Consider the following 27923-nt stretch of genomic DNA (forward strand, 5'->3'; position numbering starts at 1 on the left):
TGTACCTTTAAGAGGCGTGAGCAAGAAGGGGTGGAGTGTCTGATCAACATCGCAGGGTAGCTACAAGCAGCACTCAGCTGATGGGAGGGTTGCCGCTTGCAGACAGGAGACAGGATCCATGGCAACAAACATGGCAGGTGTGAGCAACAAAAAAATATGAGGATAAATCTTTCTAAATTATGTTTGTGTTTCTTTTGACAATATAGACTAAGCGAGGTTGTGACATATTGTAAAAAAATCCTGTGTGGGACTGTTTGTGCTGTGTTTTAGAGGCAGAGACCCGTCAGAGGCTGCTGCGCACCGTCAAGAAGGAGGTGGGTGTTTTCAGCTCAGCAGTTATCGGAAAAACAAACACGTTGGTTTGTATGAAGCTGTGTAATAGTTCATCCTGTGCACAGATAGGTGATCCCTAACAAACATCTATGTATGCCTACTGATAATGACACCTGAGATAAATGGCATGGATGCTCATCTGAATCGCACCCTCTTTGAAACGATTTTAAAACAAGCCTATACCAAATATTAGACTACTAATAGCAGTCTTTAAAGTATTGTTTGTTTGTTTTCCTTTAAAAAAAATCCTCCTCGCTGTTGCCTGTTTATGAGTGTTCGTGCTGCAGCTCAGTAATTATTCGGGTGGAGAAGCAGCATGAAGGAAACAGATTGTCTGTAGTCAGTGTTTGTGGTGTTTATGGGAGAGCAAACCATCAGCCTTCTGGTGGTTATTCACACAAACTGTGTGTGTGTGTGTGTGTGTGTGTGTGTGTGTGTGTGTGTGTGTGTGTGTGTGTGTGTGTGTGTGTGTGTGTGTGTGTGTGTGTGTGTGTGTGTGTGTGTGTGATGCATATAATGAGTTAAATTGTGTTGAGTGGAAACAAATATGGAAGAGGCTCTGGTGGTTTGTTCAGCTGGTTTTCAGCACTTTATGTCACTCATCATCATTTGAGGTTACTGCAGTAAAACAGAAGACCAGAGTTCAGCAGAGACATTGCTACCATTTAGTCTGACATTCAAACCTTGAATGAGGTTCATCCTTGTGAATGGTCTTTTTCAGAAACATTACAGGAGTCTTTTGCTGTAGATGTTCGGTACCAAACTCTGGAATAAGCACATTAAGTTAATGAATGCTTGCATAAAGATCTCAGGTGACCTGTGTAAAAATGTCACGTGTCATCATTTTACATAGAAAAAAATAGTGGTGATGCAATTTGTATGAGCATCCATTTGGAGGAACAAGATGATTTGTTAACTATTTCTAATGGCTGTTTTTTTTCCTATAGTAAACAGATTTTTACACGAGCCAAATAATCATTTTCTGGACCTGCTTATTATCGCTTAATCATCTCTTATGATCTTTATCTGATATGAAGTGTTGAAGTCCAGCACTTTTGGATTGTAGCTGTCAAAAATTTCAAACATATTTGGGAGTTTTCTTGTGCACTTAGACCACAGGGTTGGGTTGTACTAGCTATTCAGAAATCCATCACTAAGTTTGTTTTTCACACGTTCTTACAACTAACTAATTTAAAACAAGTGATTTACTAAATCAGATTACCATTAAAAAGAAATGCCTGAGTAAAGACATTATAGTAAATTGGTTGCTAAGAAACGTTTATAGCGCTGTCCAATGAAAAGCATTTAATCATGCAAATGGGTCACTGCAGCATCACTGGCTCTAAGATAACTTACAACAAGGAATAGTTTGGGGTGACCTCCAACTCACACAGCAGAGAGTGCGCCCCATGTAGGCTGAGTCCATTGCAGCAGCCTGGGTTCGAACCCAACCGGCGGTGTCTTCAAGCTATCCTATCAATTAAAGGCCATAAAAGCCCAAAAAATAATCTTTAAAAAATAAATAGTATTAGGGGGCGAGAGATATATTAAACTTACCAGAAAATCCTTTGTAAATGTATTTATCTATTTTGCTTAAATAGAGAGCCAAAGTCACACCCTTCTACTTCCGGTCCATGGGACCTATCTTTCAAAAAAATGGTATTGAACGGGGAGAGGCAAATTATTTTTTGATCCCGTTTGAATTGAGCCATGGATTACACATATGATATTCGCCAATTTAAATGATAATTTTTCAACCAAAGAAAGTCTCAGTTAGCCGTAGGTTTGTCATACGACCACTTAGTTTTGTGTGAACTACATCTCTTGTCTCACACAATTTACGTCACCTAGCTTGATGCTCAACTTGCTCGCTAGTTAGCTAGCTTAGCTCTGTTCCACAACACTTGTAACGTTATCTTACCTGATGTGTTTTATCCAGTGAAGTGTTTTCAGCAGAGAAGCAAAAGATCAAGCGAGATCCTCTGCTCATTTGAGTAACGTTACATCCTGGTACGATACACACAGACATCGTAGCTTCAGCGACAGGTCATCCATGTGACTTTGAAGTGTGTAGTCTTTCTAATTATGCATTTTCAGTCTTATACTTCAGCAGTTTAACAATAAACTGAGACTTTCTTGACTTGCAAAAATATTTATTAAACTGATGAACATCATGTGTAATTCATGGCTCAGTTCAAACGGGATGAAAAAATAATTTGTCTTTCCATTCACTACCGTTAGGTTCATTTTTTCCCAAGTTAAGGTCCCATGGTGGTCCAACGGAAGGGGAGGGACTTCGCCTCTCTATATGCATAAATGGAAAAACGTTATTGGCATAATGTTTTGTAATTTGAGGTACATTGTGTTTTTTGTTTATATAAGTTTTTATCATTATTTAACAGAATTTTGATCAAGTGTCAGTCTATGTTGACCAAACTGATTTCACTCTTGTATCTAAACTGGCTTACTGAGCCTAACTTATACTGTATATTAGCTTTGTCAGATCAGGTCCATTAGCTACCCAACAGTTACCGTGGTTACCTGACATTTACTGCAGGTAAATATTTAGTAGCCTAATCAGTTCTATGTAAGAACTTATGTTAGTTTGTGTGGTGAAACCTGTTTTAATTTGGGATTTGTTGCATTAAATCTCCACTTAGTAACTGTTAACACTTTTGTTATAATTAGGTTTAGTTTGAACTAAAGTACCTTAGTAACTTAGTAACAGCTGGTGCAACTGGCAGGAAACTTAAACTCTCCACTGAACCACAGAATTATAATAAGAACATTATTTAAGTAGTCACTGCAATGTGAATGAATATTTAAAAGTTGAGCCAATTCAGGTTCAGACTAACTAACTATAATACATCCACTGTATTGGAGATAGAGGATAGTTAATTCATTTTTTTTAAATTAACATCAGCTTGGCTGATATGTGTGCCACTCCATTGTGTCTACATTTACCTACAGTAGTGTTTACTTTGTGGTCACTACTGTTGAGGTTTTTGTTACCCTCTGTTTGTTCAGGGAAGGTTTTCTCAAAATCAATAGTAGTTTTAAAGGAACAGAGAGTGTTACTCATTCATTTTCCTGGCCAGATTTATCCCCGTCCAGACCACTTTGTTTAACATACTTATTTTAACAATTGATGGATTTATTTCATTAGTTTAATCTCAGCTCTGCCTCATAAATTACAAGACTTTATTTCTGACGGAGACAAAACAAAGAAGAAAAAAAATCACATCCTGGATCTTGTGAAAGGAGGAATGAAAGGACTTTGGTTTGAATTGTTTTCCTCTGAGTACTGTTTGCAGTCTTATCAGTGGAAACCAGACCCTTTCCATGATTAAACCTGCCTCCTGTGTGCTGATATGGTCTCACTGTGATTCACTGACGGTGGCTCTTTTACTGTTTACCACAAATGAAGCTTGATGGAGTCTGTGGATGGAAGAACACAATATGATAGCTCACTGTATTCACAGACAGCACTTCATGATAATCAGCATTAATCTTGATAAGTTAACAAAGAATTTAAATGTATTTGTAGGGATTTTTTTGATATCCATCCCCCTTATACGAAAGACAGATGTGTTGTTTTTACTGTTTTCCCATTAGTTTATAGTTATTATTACTCTCTGTGGGTTATGCCATATGGTGTCTCTTTGCTGTGTGTTCTCACACTCTCTTTGTCCAGCTGGTTATGTGCCACCAGTCTGCTAAGATATACCTGGATGTGGGCCATTATCCAGAGAGCGCAGGACGTCTGTGGCAATAGAATTATCTTCTGGCACAAATTGGTTTGAATGAGAACTCTTTTTTGCCGTAGCTTTGATACAGAACCCCTCTCAGTCTGTCTCCATCTCTCCATCTTGCTCTGATCGTGCCTCTGAATTGTGTGCTCCTCCCTCTGTCTTTTGTATAGCACACATACACACAAACCAAACACACACCTGTGTTTGCTAAAGGAGAGAGAGAGAGAGAGAGAGAGAGAGAGAGAGAGAGAGAGAGAGAGAGAGAGAGAGAGAGAGAGAGAGAGAGAAGAAAAAAAAAAAAAAAAAAAAAAAAAAAAAAAAAAAAAAAGAGAGAGAGAGAGAGAGAGATGCACCATTTACTTTACTGTGTGCTTACTCAGGATAAGGTTTCAGGCAGTGGAGTGTAAGATAATCCACCAGTCTTGTTATGTAATTTCTGTTTAATAAAGATGTTGAGAGAAAAACATTAATACAGGGTTGATTTATACTGCAGGAACAAGCCACAGGGAAATCCTCAAATATTGTTGTCAAAGATACTGATAGAGATTATTACTATACTATTCTACTCTGGTTGACCTTTCTAGGTTAATAATAAGGTTATAATCAAACTGAACTGCAAGGTGCTGTTGGCGTGACAGTTAAGTTTAATACTATGCAGCAGCTTTATGGTCCACCTCAACTTGGAGTTATACTGTATGTGTCATGTTAAAATTAATTCAGATCGAGACCCAAAGTTCACTCACAAAACTAACTTACCACAAGGTTAGCCAACGTGGGCAAGTAGTCCTCAAAGTGCTCAGAAAAAAATGAAAATTGAACATGAAGAAAATCATGTGACGTGAACAAAAACTTCAGAACAGCTTCTGAATGGACCCTGTGGTGAGCAATTGCCTTGTCAACTCTTCCAGACAGTGCTGTGGTTGCACTGGTTTTGTGGCGGAATCATGTTTACTTTAATGGTTGATCAGTCTGATGATTCATTATTAAATTGTTATTCAAATAATAGTTTTAATTCAGATGTGTAACTTTAAGTCAGAGGTGTGGCTCTATGTATGGATTAACATTCATATCCAATGATCTTTTTTTTATCTTCATGCCTCAGTGGCCACAGAGATGATAAATAATGAAGGGTGGATGTTAATGGATGGGGCTTTCTCTTTGGCTCTTATTTCTTGGCTCTGCTGTTGCAGGAGTTAATTGGAATACTTTGAGGATATTTTATCAATCTGGCTGATGCCTTTAGGCTACAGTGGTTAGTTCAGAACAGATTCATCAGGCTTTGCTTCTACAGAGACGTTTAATGGTTGTTGCCACGTCACGCACATTGTTTGCTAAAAAAGCAATATATAATATATATAATATTATATATATATATATATATATATATATATATATATATATATATATATATATATATAAACGACGACAGCACAGTATATCAAGATATTATTAGTTACTGTAGTTTGGGAGCGTGCAATAATCTTTGTTTATTTCGGTGATGAATGAATTTTGTTGACGCATCTTCTTAGGCGGAGGTGATCCACTGTGAGACACGTGCTGTCTCCATAGAAACCTGCAGGTAGTCTGAGCTTAGACACTTCACCATCTGAATTCCCCAGAGGCCTGATCTGTAGCCCAGATAAAGAGATGAGAAAAACACAAGCGCCTGCGTCCTCAAGTTGGCAAATGAATCAGTTTCTTGTATGTCAGGTGCACTCAGAAAGACAATTGGTGCATATAGTCCCCTGCTATGTGTGTGTGAAGGCTTCATATAAGTGTGATCGTGAGCGGAGCGGGTGTGCATCACATCAGACTGGCACTGTCTCTGTTGTGTTGGCAGCATGAATCATTTCTGTTGATGCTGAAGATAATGCCACTGATGCGAGAATGTCAAATTTGCGTGATGACTGCTGTCTAATTAGTGAATTTTTTTTATAGAAATGTTTTCATGGGGGCAGGGTTCTAGCAGGGTTCTGCATTTTTTTTCTGAATGTTTTGTAAACGTTTTTGTCTTTTTTCACAAGTGAGAGGATCTTATCTTGCATTAAGAGTGAGGGTGCATGCAGTGCTCAGTGGGCAGATTTTCCCAAGCACTGTCACCAAAAAACAAGTTGTTCTCTGCTTCACAGTTAAATCTGAAATGTTTGGCTTAATGGTCTGTTTTATGGTTCTGCCTTTATTCAGGTGTTGCTTTTTGGAAAATAAACTGATGGATGTGTATTCATTTGCATGTGTGTTTAGTAAATTTTTATACTTACAAGTAGGTTTGGGCATCATATACTACTTAACTTACATCACAGTACATCTTCCACTGAAAGTTACGGGTTATCTGTGTACAGCAAGTAAACTAGATATAAAAATTATTGGTCCATAAAATTGAGCCGTAGTGTAAAATCTAACTTTATTTTCCGGAAAGTTTTATGATCTAGCTGTAAATATCAAACCATTAAAATTAATATTGTTAGACAGCTGGCTGCTTCTTGACCACTGAACTGCTTCAAAGAGAAAATATTTATTCACGGTAACAAAAGAATGAATCAATGTGCAGATTGGAAAAAAATTATTAAAATAGAGCAGAGGGAACGTAAACCACTGGAGCGAATAGCTTTGTGTGTGTGTGTGTGTGTGTGTGTGTGTGTGTGTGTGTGTGTGTGTGTGTGTGTGTGTGTGTGTGTGTGTGTGTGTGTGTGTGTGTGTGTGTGTGTGTGTGTGTGTGTGTGTGTGTGTGTGTGTGTGTGTGTGTGTGTGTGTGTAAGGTGAACTTAGCAGTGTAAAATGGTTGCTGTGGACAGACTCATTTCAGCAGGAAATTACAGCTATCTGCATGGCTGTGTCCGGAGGTTGATTTTCCCCATGTAGTTTGCAGAGCGGTGCCCACACAGGGGGATGTCTCCATAGCCACCGAAGGGATTGATTTATCAGTCTTCTTAACTATTGGTCTGTAGCTGTTATCAGGCCAGCGGGGAGAGGAGCGCATTGCCGTGACAACAAAACCAAATTAATGAGTGTTACCTTGTGAGCATGTGTGTGTGACCTACTACATTTGTTTTTAAAAGAAGTTGGGTTTGCATGAATAGGATGTCATCAGCAACAAAATCAATTGTTCCCACTGAGGATTATAAAAGTGTTCAGGAAAGGTGGTCTGTGATGGATGAACGCCACTACCCTCCATTTATTTCCCCCTCCCCACCCCCACCCCTAAATGTACCACCACCATTTCCCAGTAGAAGTACTTTGGATGAGAGCTGGTGACTCATCCACCAACTTAACATGCACTCTTCCCACTCAGTCTTTCTCTTCCTCTTAACTTTTCATCCCAGTTTACCCATGAGCCCTGCGTTCTCTTCCCATCATTTTACCTGCTATTCTCATACACATTTTTCAAGTTTTTATAGATTCTCATAATTATACTCTGAGATATTTTTGTAATACTCTTATCAACAAGCCCCTCACAGACTGTGTGTGTGTGTGTGTGTGTGTGTGTGTGTGTGTGTGTGTGTGTGTGTGTGTGTGTGTGTGTGTGTGTGTGTGTGTGTGTGTGTGTGTGTGTGTGTGTGTGTGTGTGTGTGTGTGTGTGTGTGTGTGCCAGTTGTGGCATGTTAATGAATGAGTCATCGAGCATCTGCCATGTCATTGACAGGTGAAGCAGATTATGGAGGAAGCCGTCACCAGGAAATTTGTTCATGAAGACAGCAGCCATATTGTGTCCTTTTGTGGTGAGTAACCAAACATACAAATGAATCACACGGCTTTTGCTCATTTATAACCTCTTCAGCTTTACCAATTCTGCAACACTGAAAATAGCCTGAGTGGTTTCGTTATTGAATCATTCCTGATAGACTGTTTTAGTTACTTGTATCACCTTTATATTGTAGTATTGAATCTGTTACCTTACAGGCACCTACTATTTGTAGGTTACTGTAACTATTTTCTGATTAATTTTAACCTGGTGATTTTCTTTCTCTACAGGAATTGCTTTGTTTATCTTTACACTAATTACTTGCATTTCTATTGATCTCTTTTTTATTTTCATCATACTGTCATTTATCTATTTACCTTGGTCACAAGGGATTTTACACAAATTACATTTAACTTTATTAGTCACCGGACACAATTAAGTACACTCTGCAGCCATCTTAAGAAGAGAAGGTTACTCACAAATTCACACAGAGTGAAATGTAAAGTTAGAGGTTTTACTTACCATTCCAGTTCTCCGAGTAGACCGCAATAATCCTTCCTTGTTGCTTGTGGGAAAGCAAAAAAATACTGTAACAGAACCAAATGAATGTAAACAAAATGGGAATAAATATAACAAGAATTATTCACAATTACCAACAATCATTTGCATACAGAAATATTCTTAACAGTAATATACATGCAGTAGTATCTTACTTAACAACACCAATCTTAGTCCATCAGAGGGGATTGAATAAAGTAGGTACTCCTTATTATTGGATTAGTTGTTCTATAATAGAGATCTTTTTCCAACAACAAGAATATGTTTTTTGTCATGCCCTTTTTTAATAGGGGAGGATGTTGAGATTTTAGCAGCTATATTAAATACAGGCCGTCAGCTCATTGACGTGAAGATCCACATCATCGGTATAACTTTTGTACAAGTGTATAATTAGTGTGATTTACAGACATTAGACATTTAAAGTTCAATCTTTCACCAAATGTTATTGTCCTTGCCTCCAAATGGCACTAACAGAGTGCAGCATGATTACTGTGAGAAACACGCTGCCCACATGCAGGTGCTCACACTCCTCAGATGTCTGGCTCAGTTCAGAGCTGTAATCAATAACAAGATATATTTGTGGATTTCCGTGTGAATAAAATGATTCCCAGCTTGCAGAAAATGTGATATTTTTACTAGCTGGAAGCCATGCTTGTAGACTATGACTGCTCCTAACTTATGTGATGAGACTCTCAGAAAGCCATTGAAATGTAGGAAAATGTATTTATAAGTGAACAGTGATAAAACCTTCCCTTGACAAAGACTCTTATTACCATGTAGAAAAATAGTGCAAATAAGTCGTTCATCTTACTGCTGGGTAAATATATTGAAGAAGGTGCACCAACAAACATACATGTTCGGGGTCAGTAGGCTTGTGTGCTCTGTATTGTTATTGCTTAGTGTGGCGATGGGCGACACCACTATATTTAGTAACAAATAGTGAGAAATAAAAATCTGCATTAGTGTAAGACACACTTTCACCAACTGTTGTCAGAACAACACATAACACACACGAAGGCTACTGTCAAAGTGATCCACAACTTAATATCATCATTTCACACACATATGAGCTCAATAAAAACAACAACAACAAAGTGAATCCTATTAGTCTAAAAAGGCAGAAGTTCAACGTGAGTCCCAAATTTCTTGCTGCAATGAAGTCTATGTAGAATCTATTTTGTGTGAAGTAAGATCACTACCTCATGATATCCAAGTATTTTTGGAGGGTTGTGAAAATAATTAGTCACGGAACACAGATTTTTATTACAGTGTGTATGTGCTTTATGTGTTTCCATTAGTGCTTTCATGTCTGTTTGTCATCAGTATTCTTGGCCTGCAGTGTGGACATTATACGTTGGATCATCTAACAGCCTGTTTTAAATGCTGCTGGTCAGCCTGAGGCTATCTTTCTTCTTCTACTACAATACGTCCCAGTGGACGGGATGGTAGTAGTAGAAGATGACCCCTACCCCGAGTCAAGATGCCCCCTCCCATGCCCTTGTTTTGCTGTCAGCCAGCTTCCTCCTCCTTCTGACTCCTCCTGTGATCCTTATAGTGGATCTTCTTGCTACACATCCTCTTTCAGCTGTGTTCTGTTTAGAGATCAGAGTGAGTGGAGGATGAGAGAGTAGCACGGCCAGCTCACCGGGGAGCAATTAACCTCCACTATCATGGCTACTTTGATGGGCTGCCCAGGCCTGAGTCTGAAATGTAGACGCAGTGGAGGGAACGTGTGTCAGAAAGCCACCGTTGACTGGAGTTCTGAAGCAATGAAAAGTAGCACAGCAAAGCTAAAAAACAATAGATTTATTGATAGATTTTAAAATCAATGTATTTCCTTTTGAACTGGCCTTAGGTTACCCAGCTACAAATTGCACTTTCTTTCTTTCTTTCTCCCTACGATATGTTAAAATCCTCACTTTTTACAGTACATCAATCAACACTGGTCAAAACAATTCTTTTAAAAGGCACTCTGACTAATTTGATGGGAGTGAACAGATTTGAATCACTTTATTTGATTTGATCTTTAGAAATGCACCTGAAGCCACAGCAACCTAATTAAAAAGTCAACTCCACTTTTGCATGATGGCGGCGCTAGAACTTTTTAATTTGCAAACAGATATGTTGAAAACGTATGTATCTACTTTGCAATTATGATTATGGTCAGTAAAGTACAACTCACATCTTTTTCTGTCATAGCTACAAAAATAGTTTGCATGTTGCAGCTAGATGGCGTTGACATTTCCAGTGTTTCTAACGACTCTTTCATTCTGCTTGTACAATACATATTTTAAAGTACAATTTTTGCATGTTTCCTTTAACCAAACAAAGACTGCACTTGGAAATTACATGTTGTCTTGACAGCATGACCAAAAAAACGAATTTGACTTTGCTATAATCTATCTAGAAAAATGTTAAAGGATAGAAAAGAAAAGAATATTGTATGTAAATGTGAATGAAACTGGTGGTGAAGCATCATACATATTTCAGTCTGCAGCTAATGGCTGTTTTTATTGCTGATTAATCTAGCAATTACTCAGCTATCAACTGACTAATCATTCTGAAATGGCAAAGCCATGACATGAAACAGAAGCTGTAATCAGTAAATGTCTGTTTTTATCATAGTAGATCAATAACACAAATGATAAATATCATATAAATAAATTGACTTATTGACTAATCATTTCAGCGCTGCCGTTGTTAAGACTGTTGGTGCCTTTGGCTGCTGTGAGTAAAGTGTGGGTCAGTCTCTGTCTAAGAGTCTCTTAATGCACTCAGTTGCCACAGATACAGGATGATTAGAGGCAATTTTCTGTGTTGGCTGTTTGTAGCAGGAAGGACCACACAAAGGACTGGGCCTACTGACATAATGCTCATTTTCTTGTCACTGCTGTTTGTGATTATTGTTGTAGGGAAATGGTTCAGATAAATTTCATTACAGAATAAGACAACATGTTTCCTGTTCCATCTGCCTGCCTTGTGTCTCATACTGAATACTTTATGTTTTTTATTTATATTTACTCTACAGTGAACAAATTTCCCAGGTGTAGGATAAACAAAGTATTGTTTGTAACACTGCCACTGATTCCGTTGTTCATTTCAGAACTGCAGATAGACAGTATGCTCTCAAATGGTTTAAAGGTTTGGGAGTTGCTTTCTTTTGCACTTATGCCATCTCAGACTAGTCAGCCGAAATGATGAGAGTAAAGACGATGAACTATATTTTGAGACCTTTTTAATGTTACGCTTTGTTCTGACATTTAGCTTCTGGCTCTTATAATGATGTGGAGGGGAAAAAGCAGCACAGAGAGATAAGGAGCAAAATGCAGGAAGAGAGGGAGATGAAAAAAATCATTGAAGATGGACACATTTTAATAAAAAGAAAACTGAAAGTTGATGTCTGTGATGACACTGTTATTCCCCCGGGTGGAAGTAAAATCCTGTTAACAGCAGTGACAGAGAAAGTGACAGATGTACTGAGAGATAGGATGGAGGCAGGCAGGAGAGAAGCTTTGAAGGAGTGAGGATGATGAAAGAGAGAGAGATCGTGATGCTGATGAGCTGCCGCCACCCCTCCCTCTGCTCGTCTCTCCCAGGGCTCGGTAGCTCCATCAACAGGGGTTGCCATGGAAGCGCCAGCCTTCCCCCTGACCCCATGTGAACAGAGCCACGGGATTAGTCCTGAAAGAGAACTCAAATGTCAACACAGCTCCAGGCTCTGCCACGTAGGCCTTAGAGAGAAGAGGGGTGTCTGTTTTTCTGCACAGTCGAGTTATTGTGCATTGTGCAAGTGTGTCATCGTGTCATCGACTTGTGCCCACAATCCATTTAGCAAATTGGCAGTCTTTAATCTAGCAATCAATGAACACAAAACCCTTCTCCTAAAAGTCTAGCAGAATGGTTTGATTATGTGGCCAAAACATACACAACCCACAATTCAAGATCTATATGGCACCAGTTGCCACAAGCTTAATTTCATATTTAAATGCACAGTGTCTAACGATGTGTACACATATACACTTCATTAAACACATAATATAGTAGATATGGACTGTGCAGAATGGCAGATGGTGATAAAACTCACTTGTCATCTGACATGTTGTGCATTGTTGCTATTGTATATTGTGCCCGGACTCCCTGGAAAGCAGTATGGATACTAAGTGGATTACCCTGGTTAAATAAAGTTTATGTGAAGTTGATGTATGACGTGCTAAGACAAATATTTTCTGCCACAAAACTGCACACAGAACCGATATTTTTTATTAAATTTTTTTTACCAATGATTCACCTAAATATTTTTTGTTTGGTACTGCTGACGGCGACTACATCATATCCGTTTCCAGCAAAACAGACCGAAAGCAGAAAATTCAGAAAATACATGTTATGTTTTTCTTTACAAATGAAAAAAAATGTCCGACTGACATGGGATGTGCATTCTTCTTAGAAAACAGTTAGTTTTTATAAATGTCTCATGATATATTCTCTCTCGAAGTGTATTATTCAACTTTTATTTTTGTTAAAGAAGGAAAAGATAATCGCAATACTCAATAATATCGAATCGCAATACTTCTAGAATCGCAGTGAATAAAATTAATCGGCAGTTTGTGGAGACCAAAACGAGAGTGAATATTGGACTAAGCTTTGGTCTCCTTTATTTATATGCTGTTCCAGCGTACAGTATAAGTAAAGTACACTTAAGTAACTTTTGTCCAACCACGTGTTTGTGTCCACACAGCTGCAGTGGAGGCATGTGTTCTGCATGGGCTGAAACGGCGAGCAGCAGGCTTTCTGCGTAGCAACAAGATAGCTGCACTCTTCATGAAAGTGGGGAAGAGCTTCGTCCCAGCTGAGGAGCTATGTAGGAAGGCCCAGGAGCTCGAGCAGATCATCGAGACAAAGTGAGAGACACACATGTCACAGCTCGTTCTCACACATCACAGCAGACTTCAAAGCTTACATCAAAGCCTTGTGCGAGTGAAGGCACTGAAAACAAATAGCTGTCTGCTTACTTGAAGGGCTATTTTTATTATGAAAAGCTTCTAAATAATTCATTTTTATGAGCTTCTATGAATCATGAATCACTGATGCTATTAGTGTCATGTAGATGCAGTTTTACTTAATGGAATTTTTAAACCATGGTATACTTGTTTTGTCGATATTAAAACGTGTGACTCTCTCCTGCAGACGAAGTCAAAGCCTGCAAAGTCAAGACAGCCTTCGCAAGATGCCCCGACTGCCCAGCCTCACCCAACAGGGAGTCAGGAACCTGTGGATCCGGACGGCTCTATTTGACAAGGTGCTGGACAAGATTGTCCTCTACCTGGTGGAGAACAGCAGGTATGTTGAGAAGGGTCAATAAAACGGCAACTATTTGTGCTACAGGAACTCTATGTCCCCTCAAAATCCCCCTTTCACATTTGTCTTTTAGTAAATACTACGAGAAAGAGGCTGTTCTAATGGACCCTGTGGACGGACCTATCCTTGCTTCTTTGTTAGGTGATTATATGTGACATTGCAAGCATTTGTGTCTTTCAATGTAATCTAGCAACATGTGCCACACTCTGGTCTGGGCTCATCAAATTGTGAGATCATGGTGGTCTTAGATACAAGTTCAGCAGAATTTTTAATTTTTCAGTACACAAGTTGTTGCTGGACCAGTATTCTATTCAAGGATATTACGGTACCCTGTTTTAAATTGTTCTCCCAATTTGTACTCATAGCCAGCCCCCCTGGTCCCCCATACTTCAGTCTTTGTTTCAGCTAACTTCAACTCTTGACCAGAGGAGGTTTTAGACTGATACAAATAGCGATGACAGGCTAATCTGTAGAGGTCCATGCTGCTGCAACAGGGACATGATTCCTTACCGGTTTCAACATTTGTTTATTGTTTTTTAATTGGGGCCGAGCCAGAAGCACTGCTGCTGTGGGCTGAATTTGGGTCTCGGCAGGCACCTGGAAGATCGTGAATTGATTAACAAGAAAGGAATACAGAAACAACTTATGCCACACAAAATTACGTTTATATTTTGTTTTGTTTTATTCTCATCTTTGCTTTTTGCTTGTGAATTATTCAATAATCTTGCACCTTCAAGTCCCTGGGGGGAAAAAAAGCATTGTGGGATGAAAAAATCTCTATTTGAACTAGCCACTACCTGTCGACTTGTGCAACCTGTAATGAGGGGTAACAAGTAGACAAAATTTATTTTAAGGGTTACAAGCCAAACATCTTGGAAACTACTGCTCTAAACTATTATGAAATTATTTTTGTACCTATAGGGTGGATCAAAAGGGAGCCCATCTGACGCCTATTATGGTACATCTCTGAAAAATCTGCCTTTTATTACAAAAATCTACTCCTTCTATTCCTCTATTTTTGAGTGTGCTTATTCATTTTTAAGATAATCGGATGCTGATCACTGGTTAACGAAATCGTATAGCTAGTGTCTGCACTATGTAACTGTTTACCTTCACTGTGACAGTTGGACCTTGTGCTTTGGAGTACACTAAGATGAAGACAGCAGACCACTTCTGGACAGACCCGTCTGCTGACGAGTTGGTGCAAAGACATCGCATCCATGGGGGCCACTGCAGACAGGATTCTCCCACTAAGAGGCCTGCACTGTGTGTGAGTATTAAAACTTGTGATAGATGAACATGCAGAATTAGTGCCAGGCTCTGTTTATTTTTCCCCACATTTCTATAGCAGGCAGAGTTTTAGTTGGTGCGTCTGATCCTTTTCATTCCCTTCTGAGATGCTGCCTGTCTGATTGGAGAGGACCTGCTAAGATTACTGCATGAAGTAAAGCCCAGTGTGTCCCAGGCGAAAGAACAGGCAGTGTATCTGAGACCTTCACACTTGTTCAGTCTTCATCAGTAAGGCTTGGTATCGGTCAAAACATTTCGATACCGTGAATTTCATACCAGTTCCTGAACAATACTTTTTTCAATTCCAATTTTATGAAATCCATTTTAACAAGAAGAAATAACATTACACATTACGTAGATTTGTTTTTTTTAGCTCCTTTACACCTATGAGAAGCCTCTCAAAATACAACCACACACACACGTGAGCCCCGTCTTTGTGCGTAACGCAGAGTTTTTCCTGCATGCCTCTACAACGTTAGACAGCCAATCACCAGTATTATTAGATCTTGGTAGAAGCATGCTGCATTCTTATTGGCTCACTGACGCTGATGAGATTTACTCCTTAGGTATTGAAATTTGGTATTGAATGACATTGTCATTTTTTTATATTCAGTACTATGGAGGCAATTCGGTCGGTGCCTAAAAGTATCGAAGTTCGGTACCCAGTCCTATTCTTCAGTGAACCAGGTCAACTCGGCCTATCTTACAGCACCAAAATGCTCTTTACTGTTGAGTGGTGATGCACATTTGTGTGTGTCTATTCCAAGCAAAAGTAGACTGGTCTTTGGCATCAAGAACAAGGGAGAGTGCACTGGTGCACATGAATTAATCTTTTCTTGAGTCAAGTGGAAAGAGAAGATCTTATTTATGAAAAATAACTATACTGTGACTGGCCATCTGTAATTTATTCTGCAAAGATAGTCCTCAGTTTAGCACTGGCTTACGATGATGGATCTCTGATGTTATATATTTTGTGTCTGTGGGATGTAGATCCAGAAGCGGCACTCCAGCAGCAGCATGGATGAACGCCCTTCCCCCTCACCATCAGCTCGTGAATATGTGGAGTCGCTGCATCAAAACAGCAGGGTGACCCTACTGTTTGGCAAAAACAATGTGCTTGTACAACCGGTAATTGTCTGATGCCTCTTAATCACTTATAGATTAGTGTCACATTGCCAGACCTATCTCCACAGTGTTGTGTCAGCGCTGGAGTATGGTCTGGAGTATGCTGCAATAGCTGTTTATGTGTGCTATTAATGTAAATTCATGTTCAAAACTGCCTTACTTAGCATTTTCATCGCCACCAACAATGCAGTCTTCTTCAGGCTTATATATTGATATTTCTTATTGCGGTTATTGCATCAAATGAATGCATCTATCCTTGTGGTTGTTTCAGAGGGACGACATGGAGGCTATCCCAGGTTACCTGTCTCTGCACCAGAATGCTGATCTCATGACCCTGAAATGGACACCGAACCAGCTCATGAATGGCTCTGTTGGAGACTTGGACTACGAACGCAGGTGCGAAATTATACAGCTGCAAATGGATTATGATTATGGTGATTGTGTCTGTCTACAAAGCCTGCCTTCTCATACAAGAATATCTAACATGTAAACACTCTGCCATATATCTTTACTTCTTTTGTCTGCTGTTTGTGTAACTTGTGTTACTGAATAATTCAGTGTGTTTGTGTGGGGGCTCAGAGTCAATGCTGATGATCTGATGAGGCTTGTTTTCAGCACACCAGCAGCCAGCAGATGGTTTATTGACTGAGACACTGTCAGACATCTCTCAAACCCGCAAACCGTGTTATGTTCCTGTGCCTGTGCATGGTTCCTCTCACCCAACACATTGATTATCGCATTAGCCAACTCTGCTCCTGTTCGTCTGTGAGCACCCTCCCGGCTACTCTCTTTATTAGCCCTAAAATTAATGTTTCTTGAAATTTTGATTCACCCAGATTCACTTTCCCTATGGATTTGCTTTTCACTGTTGATCCACCCGGTGTGCTAAGACTAGTCTGGGTTGTTATTTTGTTCACAATGTATTTGATTTCATGTTTTTCAGTGTATACTGGGACTATGCCATGACGATCCCTCTAGGGGAAATAGTTTACTTGCACTGTCATCAACAAGGTGGGTCCTCACAAACCTTTACTATTATACCACAATCTTAACTGTTTGCTTGTTATTACTGCTTACTTGTAATAACTTACTTGCTTGTTATACTTTCTATCACTGTCTTATGTAATCACAGCTGATAAATACAATGGCATTAATAATCCAACAAAGAAATCATCTTCTGTGTATCTCCTGCAGTTGACAGTGGGGGGACGGTGGTGCTGGTCAGTCAGGATGGGATCCAAAGACCTCCACTTCGCTTCCCCAGAGGAGGCCACTTGCTCCAGTTCCTCTCCTGCCTGGAGAACGGCCTGCTTCCCCACGGCCTGCTGGACCCTCCACTCTGGTCCCAGAGGGGAAAGGTCAGCACAGAAGGTCTTTCTTTAACGTCGCTCCCTGGCTTCACATCCAGGAAACAAATTACGCATAAAAGGGCATTGTTCTATTAAAAGAGCACTAAAATGCGAAACCAGCCTTATCTGATCAATAAATCAATAAATAGACATTTGGATGCGCTGCGTGGTTGTAATATTGGTTGGAGTGATAATGATGAATGCATAGCTTATTGTTCTGTCTGCACAACCACACAAAAAGTGTCTACTTAAATGAATGGATGTTATTGTTGGACTGTGAGTAGCTTTGTATCTGCAGCTAAACAGAATAATGAAAACCACCCCTGCATGTTCAGCCACTATTAATAAGCTTAATCATGCAGACACTCATCATCTTTAACTCACATGGATGGCTTAGTTGGTCTCTAATGGTTGAGAATTTGTTGTTCTCTGCATTAGTTTAATATCAGTTATATTCTCATTGCAGGGGAAGGTGTTTCCCAAGCTGCGGAACAGGGTTCCTCAGGGATCTGGATCCTCAGACTCGGTCTCAGATAAGGAGGAGGACGAGGCCACAGACTATGTCTTCCGCATCCTCTTTCCAAACAGCCAGTCAGAGTTTGGTGAGATTCCCTCTAGAGAAGCAAATAGATATGAGCAGCGCCCACAGGCCTCTCCAGATTGTTGCATTTTTATGAAAATGTTACTCGTTGTTTGTTACAGTGACTGTAACCCATCCTCCCCATCTGACTTCCTCCCTCTCCCTTCAACTGGGCAGACAGGCCCCCTCGAAAACAGGGACCCTGGTTGTACCCAAGAGGTCCTGCAGCTGTCCTGACGAATCCCCCTCACTCACAGGAAGCAGCTGTAACACTGTCACACCTTGGCTCGTCTGTCCTTCTGTCAGCTTGCTTTAACTCTCTGAATCTAATATCCTCCTGGCCTGTCCCGAGCCTTTGGCAAAATGTATTGAAGTGTCTCGTTATTAAAGCCCCTCCCACTCCCTGCCACCCCTTGTCACCTTTTTTTTACTGCATTACAGCGCAGTAATCTTTTAACAGCTGATAGGTGGATAACTGATTGATCGAATATGATTCATGAATTGAGAAAGGCTCTTGCTCAATTGACCTTTCTCTTTATACAGTAATACTGTAATTGAATATGACGACTTCATGCTTTCAAATTGTGCAGATTGCGTAAATGTTTTTGTTATGCTTTATCTTTGCTCTAACAGGAATCAAGCACAAACCAATCGTACTCTTTCTGAAGTGCCTTTAGCAGATCACAATTAATGAGCATAATTCTGCTTATGCAAAGTGTGTCCAGCTGTGTTCAAATCATCTAAGTGCAAATGTAATTGTTGTAGAAAGCCTAAGCAGCATAATGCTTTTTAAGTGACAATGACGGTGTGTGTGTGTTTCTGTGTGTGCATGTTGCAGTGAGTCCTCCAGACTTGATGGATCAGGGAGCTACAATGTGGCATCCCACTCTCAGGAAGTCCTCGTGTTCCTCTTGTTCTCCGGGGAGCTTCTCTGATGGGGCGATGCCCAAGGGGTGCAACCATGAGAGGTGAGAGATAAGTACACTTCCAGCTACACTGAAAACCGAACATCCCTCAGTGTCGACCAGAAATCCTCAACAACACAGACGGAACTGGGAAAGGAGCAAAGATGAAAGAAGCGTAGCAATTACCCAGAAGACAATTATGTGACATTTGCCTCACTGACATGAGAATGTGTTTGGAAAATGAGGTGATAAGCCACGCAGATAAAATGGTTGAAGGCTATGAAAAAGGCAAGCCTCTGGGCCAATTTGTTCTCTATGGCAGCTCAATAGGTAATAATTTAAATGATAAAGGGTTAGACCCAACACTGTAATTAACTCTACATTAGATACAGTATCTCAGGACAATATGAGTAACTTATCATGCATTAGGTGATTAGTTAAATAATAGTCTTTTAAGGAAAGAGAAGAAAAAAGTGTTTCCTCCCGTTAGTAAAATGCTCTGTGTTGTATCTTCCTGCAGGGCTCCTCTGAAGCTGCTGTGCGACAACATGAAGAATCAGATCATCTCTCGGGCTTTTTATGGCTGTATGTGATTCCTTATTGTTTACACCGTAAAGCCTTAAATATTGGTGTATATTGATATTCACTATGAAGAAATATGTTGTCTGTATTTTTTCATTATCACTAACATCTGCAAAGCCATTAAGTAATGGAAAAGTGTATTGTCAACCAGGGTTAGCATACTGCCGTCACCTGTCCACTGTGCGTACACACCTGTCTGCTCTCGTCAATCACGCCATTGTGGCGCCCGACGTGCCTCGTGATGCCTGCAAAGGACTCACCACAGACGTGTGGCAGGCGTTTCTCCAGGACTGCACAGTAAGCATCGCTGGTGTCACAGCAACACAAACTTCACATTCACACACACACACACACACACACACACATGCATGACCACTCCAAAGCTCTCTCTTTCATTCTTCTGCCTCATCCATATTCATCCTCTGCTAATCATGTGGCTCACACCATTAGTCTCACACACATTTACATGTTTTATAAGCATTTATTTTTTTAAACGGTTTGTTTTTTGTAAATCATAATACTAATGTAAAATTCTGATTGTTATTAGGGTAGCCACTCAGAAAAGTGACTCAATTAACTAAAACTGTGAAACGGTAGTTTGACAACAACAAAAAAGGTCCACCTCCTTGACTTTTCCTTGAGCTTTTAGCTTCATCTCATGATTAGTGGATAGAGTTTGCTGTTTAGAGACACCTCAGTTGTAATTGCATGACCTACAGCATAAAAGATAAGTGTTTAAATTTAAAAGGATTACTCTACACTTTGAGGTACCCTATAAAACCGATAATCTGTATCAAAATGGAACATATATGGAGAGACACAACATAACACTTTAAATGCTAAATTAAACAATAGATTACTGGTTAGTAACAGCTGTGGACAGTTGTTTTTCATCTGGACGTTATTTACATATGAATGTGTTTTTCATTTATCTTACTGTAAAGTAAATAAAAAAAATAATGAGCACATACATACTGTATAATAGAGGTTGGGAGATGCACCAGTGCCTGTATCTCCATCTACCACCCTCTCGGATGCATTAATCATTACCTGCATTGACAGCAAAAGCTACTCTGTCTACAGGCTGCCATGTTGTTAATGCTGTTGTTTTCAAGCACTATTGAATGTTTTAAACATGAAGGTAGAGATAATTGTCTTTTTAAAATGAAGGGGGAACTCCAAAGATTGATCAAAAACAAGTACTTTCGTCTTGTGTCTTCAGGCATACGAGGAGAAGGAGCTGCTTCGTCTGGTCTACTTCGGTGGCGTGGACGCCTCGCTGCGTAAAGAGGTGTGGCCTTTCCTGCTGGGTCATTACCAGTTTGGAATGTCAGAAGCTGAGAGAAAGGAGGTTTGTAGTTTCCACAATCATGGCTTTGCGTCCAAAGCATTTTCAAACTGAACCGCTGACCCTCTGATCACTTCCCCCTAACCCCAGGTGGATGAACAGGTCCGAGTGTTCTACCACCAGACCATGCGTGAGTGGCTCGGCTGCGAGGAGATTGTGCGCCAGCGGGAGAAGGAGCAGCATGCTGCAGCATTAGCGAAGTGTTCCTCTGGAGCGAGCATGGACAGCTCCAGTCAGAAGATGATCCACCACAACTCCACTGTCAGCAATGAGGTGAAGCAGTAACACACACTTATATTTGGAGCTTGACCCATGCTTGGATCTTTTTACCATTCTTTTTCCTGCAACTTTACAAAATTGCAGTACTAAGTCTCCAGAGTACCCCTTTGATGTGAGCACAGAACATGAGCCAACGTATGATAAGATTGCATATAAAAAAAACATTTTTACATAATAATAACTTGGCCTAAATATCTTTATTACCCAGTCCCAGTCCCCCCAGAGCTCAGACAGGCAGAGTCTGGCTCGCCTGCAGAGTGACTCCAGCAGCAGCACACAGGTACCAAACACTCACCGCATTACAACCTGCATAGATGGTCTTTTAAAAATGGTCTTTCAAACAAACTAAATGGCACTTCTGTTAGAGTTTTTAGACTTCTTATATCCTAAACCTTAAGTAATGCATGTGATCTCAACTTTCTGAACCAATATTCCTTATCCCTGCATTCTCTTTCTTGCTAGTTCTTCACATCTTCCCATCCCTTCCCCTGGAGTAGCCTGCTTCCCTTTGGCTTGTTCTTTCAGGTGTTTGAGTCCGTAGAGGAGGTTGACCAAATCGAGACAGAGCCCAAGAGCGAAGAGGCCAAAGCGGTGCCAAAGATACCCAATGGAGCTCTGCAGAACGGGACAAGCTCTCCTGACTCCGGACATCCCTCCTCCCGTAACTTCTCAGTCACCTCCGGCCTGTCGGACGGCTCACTCACAGAGGACAGCGCTGCACCTGATACAATCCTGAGATCTGCAGCTGTCCCTCAGGCACCACAGAGCCCAGTCAAACCTGCAGGGGTAGAGAGTGAAGGTCTGACAGGGGAGATGGACGGCCAGGTGAAAGGTAAAGTTAAGAACAAGGAGGGGGAGGAGGAAGAAGAAGAGGAGGAGGAGAAAGCACCTGATGTGACCAAAACTGCAGAAAATACCAAGACTGAGGGGCTGGTGAAGGCCAACAAAGACACAGGTCTGCAACCCAAAACACAAGAAGCAGTTGAGGAGTCTGGAGCAATTAAAAAAGAGGGGCCCAAGTGTGTAGATGAAGATGCACTGGCAGACATTAAAGGAATGGAACCTTTAGAGTCAGGGGTAATAGAAAAGCAAGTGCCCGATGAGGATACTATGATGGTATTAGAAGCTTCTGCTGCAAAATCAAAAGGAGAACTTGTTGAGCAAAGTCTTAAAAAAGAAGTAGAAGTGAGTATTGCGGAAACATCAATGCTTAAGAAAACAGAACCAAATGTGGAAAAGACAAAGGAAATGAATGAATCAGAGACAAGTAAAGCGCAAGAGGTTTTATTGGCAGAAAGGAGAGAAAATATATCCGTTGATCCTGTGGCTCCCAAAGTTGAAAAGAACCTGGTTTTCTCAGGCAGACGCTCGTCTCAGACAGATGAGGACCAGGTCATGACTGAATCCGATGAGTCTCCCTCAGCCATAAAGATGGAGGACATCCCCAAAGCCAAAGTTTCCATGATGCCTTGGAGCAGGAAGGGACGATGTGAAGCGTTGTCTTTCGACGAGCAGGGAGAGCCCTGTCCGGAGGGCACAGAGCCCATCCTGTGTGAGGAGCCAGAGATGGAGAGTCTTTACCCTAACTTTGACTCTCTGGTGAGGTCTGAAGACATTAAGAATGAAGCAACCTCTCAAGAATCTGCTGGGAGTACCTTCTCTGTATGCAAACATATTCTCATTTGCCATTCATATTCTTTTCTTGAATTCAAATTTAATTTATGCTTGGGCAAAGCAATACCAGCATGAGCGTGTTTTATCTATTCATTTATTCATTGTTTTGTTTGTTTCAGCAAGAGCTTTTGGACTTGTATACATTAAATCTGCATCGCATCGAAAAGGATGTCCAGCGCTGTGACCGGAACTATTGGTACTTCACTCCTGCCAACCTGGAGAAACTGCGCAACATCATGTGCAGGTAAAACACTAACAGCATCAGGGATGAAATACAGTTTTACCCATCTTCATATATACAGAAAATGGCTTACCTATTTTTGATGGCTGACAGCATGAAAGTAAATATGCTAATGAGTGTTTGGATTATAATACCTCCCATTCCCATCTTCATACCACGACATCCTAACCTGTCACTGCTTATCTTGTTCTTATCTAAAAGAAATCCATAAAATAAATTTGAAAGGATAAGACCAGCAATATTCTCTATTTTTTCGCTGTCAACAAATCCCATGATAAGGCCAAAACTGACAAGGAAATTATCCTACTAACAAGTATTTTCTGTGTAGCCAAATCCTGATAGAGCTTATTCCTCTGTACCACAGACCTCCATTGTTAAAGACAAAACAGTTAAAGACACTTCAGTGAGCCATACTGTTGCACTGTGTGACATGTTGCTTCATTATAAAGAACGATGGTACTGTAGTTTATTTTGAGTCCATCCCACATACACCTTCCTGCTGTAAATAATCAGTAGAGCCCCAAATCTGTTTCAATCCACAGCTGAAAATAGTCCCCAGCAACACCTTTTTGAGTAACATTTGCTAAAATCTACACCGTACAGGTAGCTGTTTTAAAAAGATGTAGGTCTTTAGTAGGAAGAAATGGGCTTGGGGCTGATTGCCACAGACATAATGCCAGGCTTATTCTTTAACAGTAATACATACATTTTTCTCCCTAGTGCAACTCCACATACTGAAGGGCCGTCCATACTAGGAGAAATTAATGCCCCTCCACCTATACCTGGGACCCCCTAGGGCAAAAAAATAAATGTATTTACACCTTAGAGAAGCCTAATCATTTTGCACTTCAGAAGTAGTTGCCTTGGTAAATGGTGAATATTATTTGCAAAAAAAGTATCCTCAGCATTGAAGAAAAAATTGCTAATACCTCTAAATCCTGAGCAGCGTATGACTCAGCAAATGAGTGGCAGATTAAAACAGCCGAGGACAGTTGAGTTCACTTCTCTTGGTTGTATATTTACAGCTATATCTGGAGGCACCTTGACATCGGTTACGTACAGGGCATGTGTGATCTTCTGGCTCCACTTCTAGTCATTCTGGATGATGGTGAGTCAACACTGAATCACTTCTCAGCTCTGACATGTGTGTGTATTTTTACAATTATTGATGGAACAACAGAGGACAGGTTTCCCACTCACTTTCTCAACCCATCTTTCTCTCTCTGTTTCCGCCTTTCAGAGGCCATGGCCTTCAGCTGTTTCACTGAGCTCATGAAGAGAATGAATCAAAACTTTCCACACGGAGGAGCTATGGATACTCACTTTGCCAACATGCGCTCTCTAATCCAGGTAACACAGTATCGGTGAAGTCTTTACACATGCTGTAGCAGTCAGGTATCGCTAAATCGATTCAATACCAACAAACACCCCACTTTTTTACACTTTTCCTTCACAACCCGTCTCAGTATTTATTTATTACATTTTCTCTGATCTCCTCTCTGTGTAGATCCTGGATTCTGAGCTGTTTGAGCTAATGCACCAGAACGGAGACTACACCCACTTCTACTTCTGCTACCGCTGGTTTCTCCTAGACTTCAAGCGAGGTAAAGTAACGGCATGGTGCGAAAGAGTTTGTGCCAATTAGAGAAGTAGGAGATGTACTCCTCTTTAAGCCCTGTCAGTGGATGAAATGCCTGTCAACTTGTCAGCTTGCTAACAAGATATTTGTTTGTTTTTTAAGGCTTGGAAAGGATTTGGAAATCGGTTATATTTTTGGATTGCCATTCCTGGGAGTTGCTTATTAAATTACTGCCATGAACTGCAGCTGCATAGATAGGTTTTTATAATGAATCAATCTTTGTACTGAAGATTCAACAATGAACTTCTTTCTCAGCTGGGTATCTTAGTATATCCTTTCTCCCACCCCTGCGAACACCTGCTTTCACTCTTATCACTCTCCACTGATCACTCAACTTCCTGCAAACTCACCTCTCACCTGAGCACTCAAACACTGATTTAGTTCAACTCCCATTCCTTTATGTGATTTGTCTTCCAGAGCTGGTGTATGATGACGTGTTTGCAGTGTGGGAAACGATCTGGGCAGCCAAGTATGTCTCTTCTAGTCACTTTGTCCTCTTCATTGCCCTGGCACTGGTGGAGATCTACAGGGATATAATCCTGGAGAACAACATGGACTTCACTGACATCATTAAGTTCTTCAATGGTAAAAAAATAAAAAATAAATGCCACTTTACAGCATACATTGTTCACATATCTCCTCATTCCTGTTAAAGGAGCACTCCACTAATTTTACACATTACAGTTTACTCGTCATCGGGAATACTGTTTGGCCTTCCAAAACAGTTGTATGATGTCGTCTGTGGCTCAAAAAGAGCTTTGTTATGTCTGAGTAAATCACCCAAGTGATGTCATCAGGACATCACTTATGTCAGCTTTGGCGTGGACAGTACAAATGTACTCGTAAACCCTCGTCATGAAAATGGAATTTGAATGTCGTGAGCATTTTCCAGGCATGACACGCAACAAAGACAAGCTATCAAGTTGTATTATGGGAATTGTAGGAACCAGCTGTTTGGAGCCTGGTGATGGAACTGAAATGAAGTCTGATTGAGATTTGCCAAAATTGAAAAAGGTCTGATTGGCTTGGTTGTTTTTCCAACCAGGGATACAGCCGTCAGTGAGCACAACACCAGACCTATTTGAATCTCTAAAAAAATCTGAAATGTGAAAGGAAATCGCAATTCAGTCTGGAAGCAAACTACAACTTTATGGAAGAGCAATACTAAATAGCTAGAGTACTATGTGTGTGGTTTGAAATAGCCAAAGTTATTTGGAACTTGCATGTTTCTTTCTCTTTCAGAAATGGCTGAGCACCACAACATAAAGAAGATTTTGACCATGGCCAGAGATCTGGTGTGCAAGGTGCAGATCCTGATAGAGAACAAGTGATTGTCCTCTTTGTCTTCTTTTTCCTTCCAAGTAAAGTGTGACCGGCTGTAGCAGCACAAGAGTAAATTACATCTGAGCACACACACACTCTCTCTCTCTCTCTCTCTCTCTCTCTCTCTCTCTCTCTCTCACTGTCACTCTCACTCTCTCTCACACACACACACACACACACATTACACAAAGCCTTTACAATCACAGTTTGCTGCTATGAGCCGTATTGACTGTATCCACAATGTTGTTTGTGTTGTCAACAGGTGTATGAGAATATTATGCTTAATATTTGTCAGTATGTTAAAGTAAAAACAAATGTATCAGAAAAAAAGCATTTCTTTAATTTCTAGATATTTTTGCCAGAAATCCCTTAAGTGTCGGTTTTAACCAGAGTGCACTTAATATTTTTGAGATAATGATGGTTTAAGTTGCACATTTCAAACCAAACTGCAGAGCTGAATTCCACCAGAGACTATATTTATGAGAGAGAAAAATACATTGTGATAATAGTTTATAATAGTTATTTTAATAGTCAAAGTCTACACAATTAAACTTTAAACATATCAGCAGGTTATCCCCCTATTCCTACCCCTTAATGAAGGTAAGAATGTCAGCAGAATTTACTTTAATTACAACACCCCAAAAATTAAATTACTTTTTACTGATGGAGAACACTGGCTTGTAGTCCGGAATGTAACTCCAGTTCTCTTTAACACACAACATTAAGAATAATTTAGCTTTTAGCACCATGTCAGTGATTTAGCATCCAACAGTGTTTTTAATGTTTTAATTGAACTGCCTTGTCTGCCAAATATTGTCTTCATTTGTTATGTGTGAATTGTGAGTTGTACTGAGAGAAAAATGTGTTTAACTTATGAGGATTATATTATGTAAAATCATAACCTAATATTTAAGTGACTTACGGATGTCTGGGTCCTGTTTGTTGAATTAAGACAGCTTGAATATGATTATGAATTGGGAAGATCAGATGACACAGTAAAAACAACATTTAGTCACAGTGACCAAATAAAATGTTTTGTGTGGCCACGTTATTCAGAGTTGTTACTGTGAGAATGACTTAAACAGAAAGATGAAAATTAAAATGATGTTATGAGGGAAACTGTATTTATGTTTTGGCAGATTTGGGGCTTGTGAGGACATACAATATATATGCTTTTTATCCCTAAATTAATACTAAAGTTGGCCCTCGGTTACCGATATTCAAGCTTGTCAATCATTGCCTAAAACTTCACTCAGTTGGTCTTCAAGTGTTGTTTCATGAATGTGATAAGATAAATTGCTTTTAATATTGGTGTTTCTTTGTGAATGCTAACTGCTGTCAGAAAACCTTTTTTTTTTTTTTTTTATTGTAACATTTATTTAGTATTTTATTTATTTATTTATTCATTCATTCATTTTCTCATTCAGATGCTGCTTTGTTTGTAAAGCTGATATTTTTTATTTTGTGTCCAGTTCTAAATGTGTATTGTGAAACAATCAAATGATATACTAAGAGTTCATATACATATATATCTATATTAAATGGTATATGTTCTTATAATAAAACAATAAAAATGGAATCATCATTATTTTTCCAAAACATCTTGTAATGTGTATTTTACTCAATTTAATAAGGTGAGAGAGTCAGAAATACTGTATATCATAAAGGTAGAGGGTTGATAAAACATCAAGATGGCAATGTCAGTCCATCAGTCCACCTCTTTAGACAAGGCGTAAATATCTCAACATCTATTGGGTGGATTGCCGTGAAATTTTGTTCAGATGAATTCTGACTTTAGTGATAACTATGGGATGGATTTTCATGAATGTTTCTTATATTTTATCCTAAACTGTAAATAAAAGTTTGTATTTAAATCCATCACAGTTTCCTACAGCCTAAGTTGACTTTTTA

At 39.8% G+C, this 27923-nt stretch overlaps 1 protein-coding gene across 4 annotated transcripts; it reads left to right on the forward strand.

Annotated features, from left to right (window-relative positions):
• The first annotated feature begins 62 nt into the window (after positions 1-62).
• sgsm1a (small G protein signaling modulator 1a) lies at positions 63-27890 on the forward strand. Of its 4 annotated transcripts, none has more exons than XM_039803869.1 (25): positions 63-137; positions 271-314; positions 7726-7801; positions 13058-13220; positions 13507-13659; positions 13751-13818; positions 14802-14947; positions 15958-16095; positions 16364-16488; positions 17036-17103; positions 17287-17450; positions 17908-18043; positions 18860-18989; positions 19447-19511; positions 19660-19805; positions 20731-20859; positions 20947-21129; positions 21344-21415; positions 21598-22797; positions 22929-23053; positions 24076-24158; positions 24291-24400; positions 24558-24654; positions 25107-25274; positions 25932-27890. In XM_039803869.1, the coding sequence occupies exons 1-25, from the start codon at positions 119-121 to the stop codon at positions 26018-26020; spliced, it is 3897 nt and encodes a 1298-aa protein (XP_039659803.1). In that variant the 5' UTR covers positions 63-118; the 3' UTR covers positions 26021-27890. The 4 variants fall into 4 exon arrangements, with proteins under 4 accessions (XP_039659803.1, XP_039659804.1, XP_039659805.1 ...); XM_039803870.1 differs by having other exon boundaries at positions 21661-22797; XM_039803871.1 differs by lacking the exons at positions 24558-24654; positions 25107-25274; positions 25932-27890 and having other exon boundaries at positions 24291-24549.
• The last annotated feature ends 33 nt before the right edge of the window (positions 27891-27923 follow it).

Source organism: Perca fluviatilis, chromosome 6 (genome assembly GCF_010015445.1).
Source record: "Perca fluviatilis chromosome 6, GENO_Pfluv_1.0, whole genome shotgun sequence".
Taxonomy (NCBI): Eukaryota; Metazoa; Chordata; class Actinopteri; order Perciformes; family Percidae; genus Perca; species Perca fluviatilis.

Excerpts from the sequence above, each read along its gene's own strand:
- sgsm1a (XM_039803869.1), top strand. Across the intron at positions 13,660-13,750 it reads TACCTGGTGGAGAACAGCAG|TAAATACTACGAGAAAGAGG; the intron begins GTATGTTGAGAA and ends TTTGTCTTTTAG. Across the intron at positions 24,401-24,557 it reads ACATGCGCTCTCTAATCCAG|ATCCTGGATTCTGAGCTGTT; the intron begins GTAACACAGTAT and ends CTCTCTGTGTAG.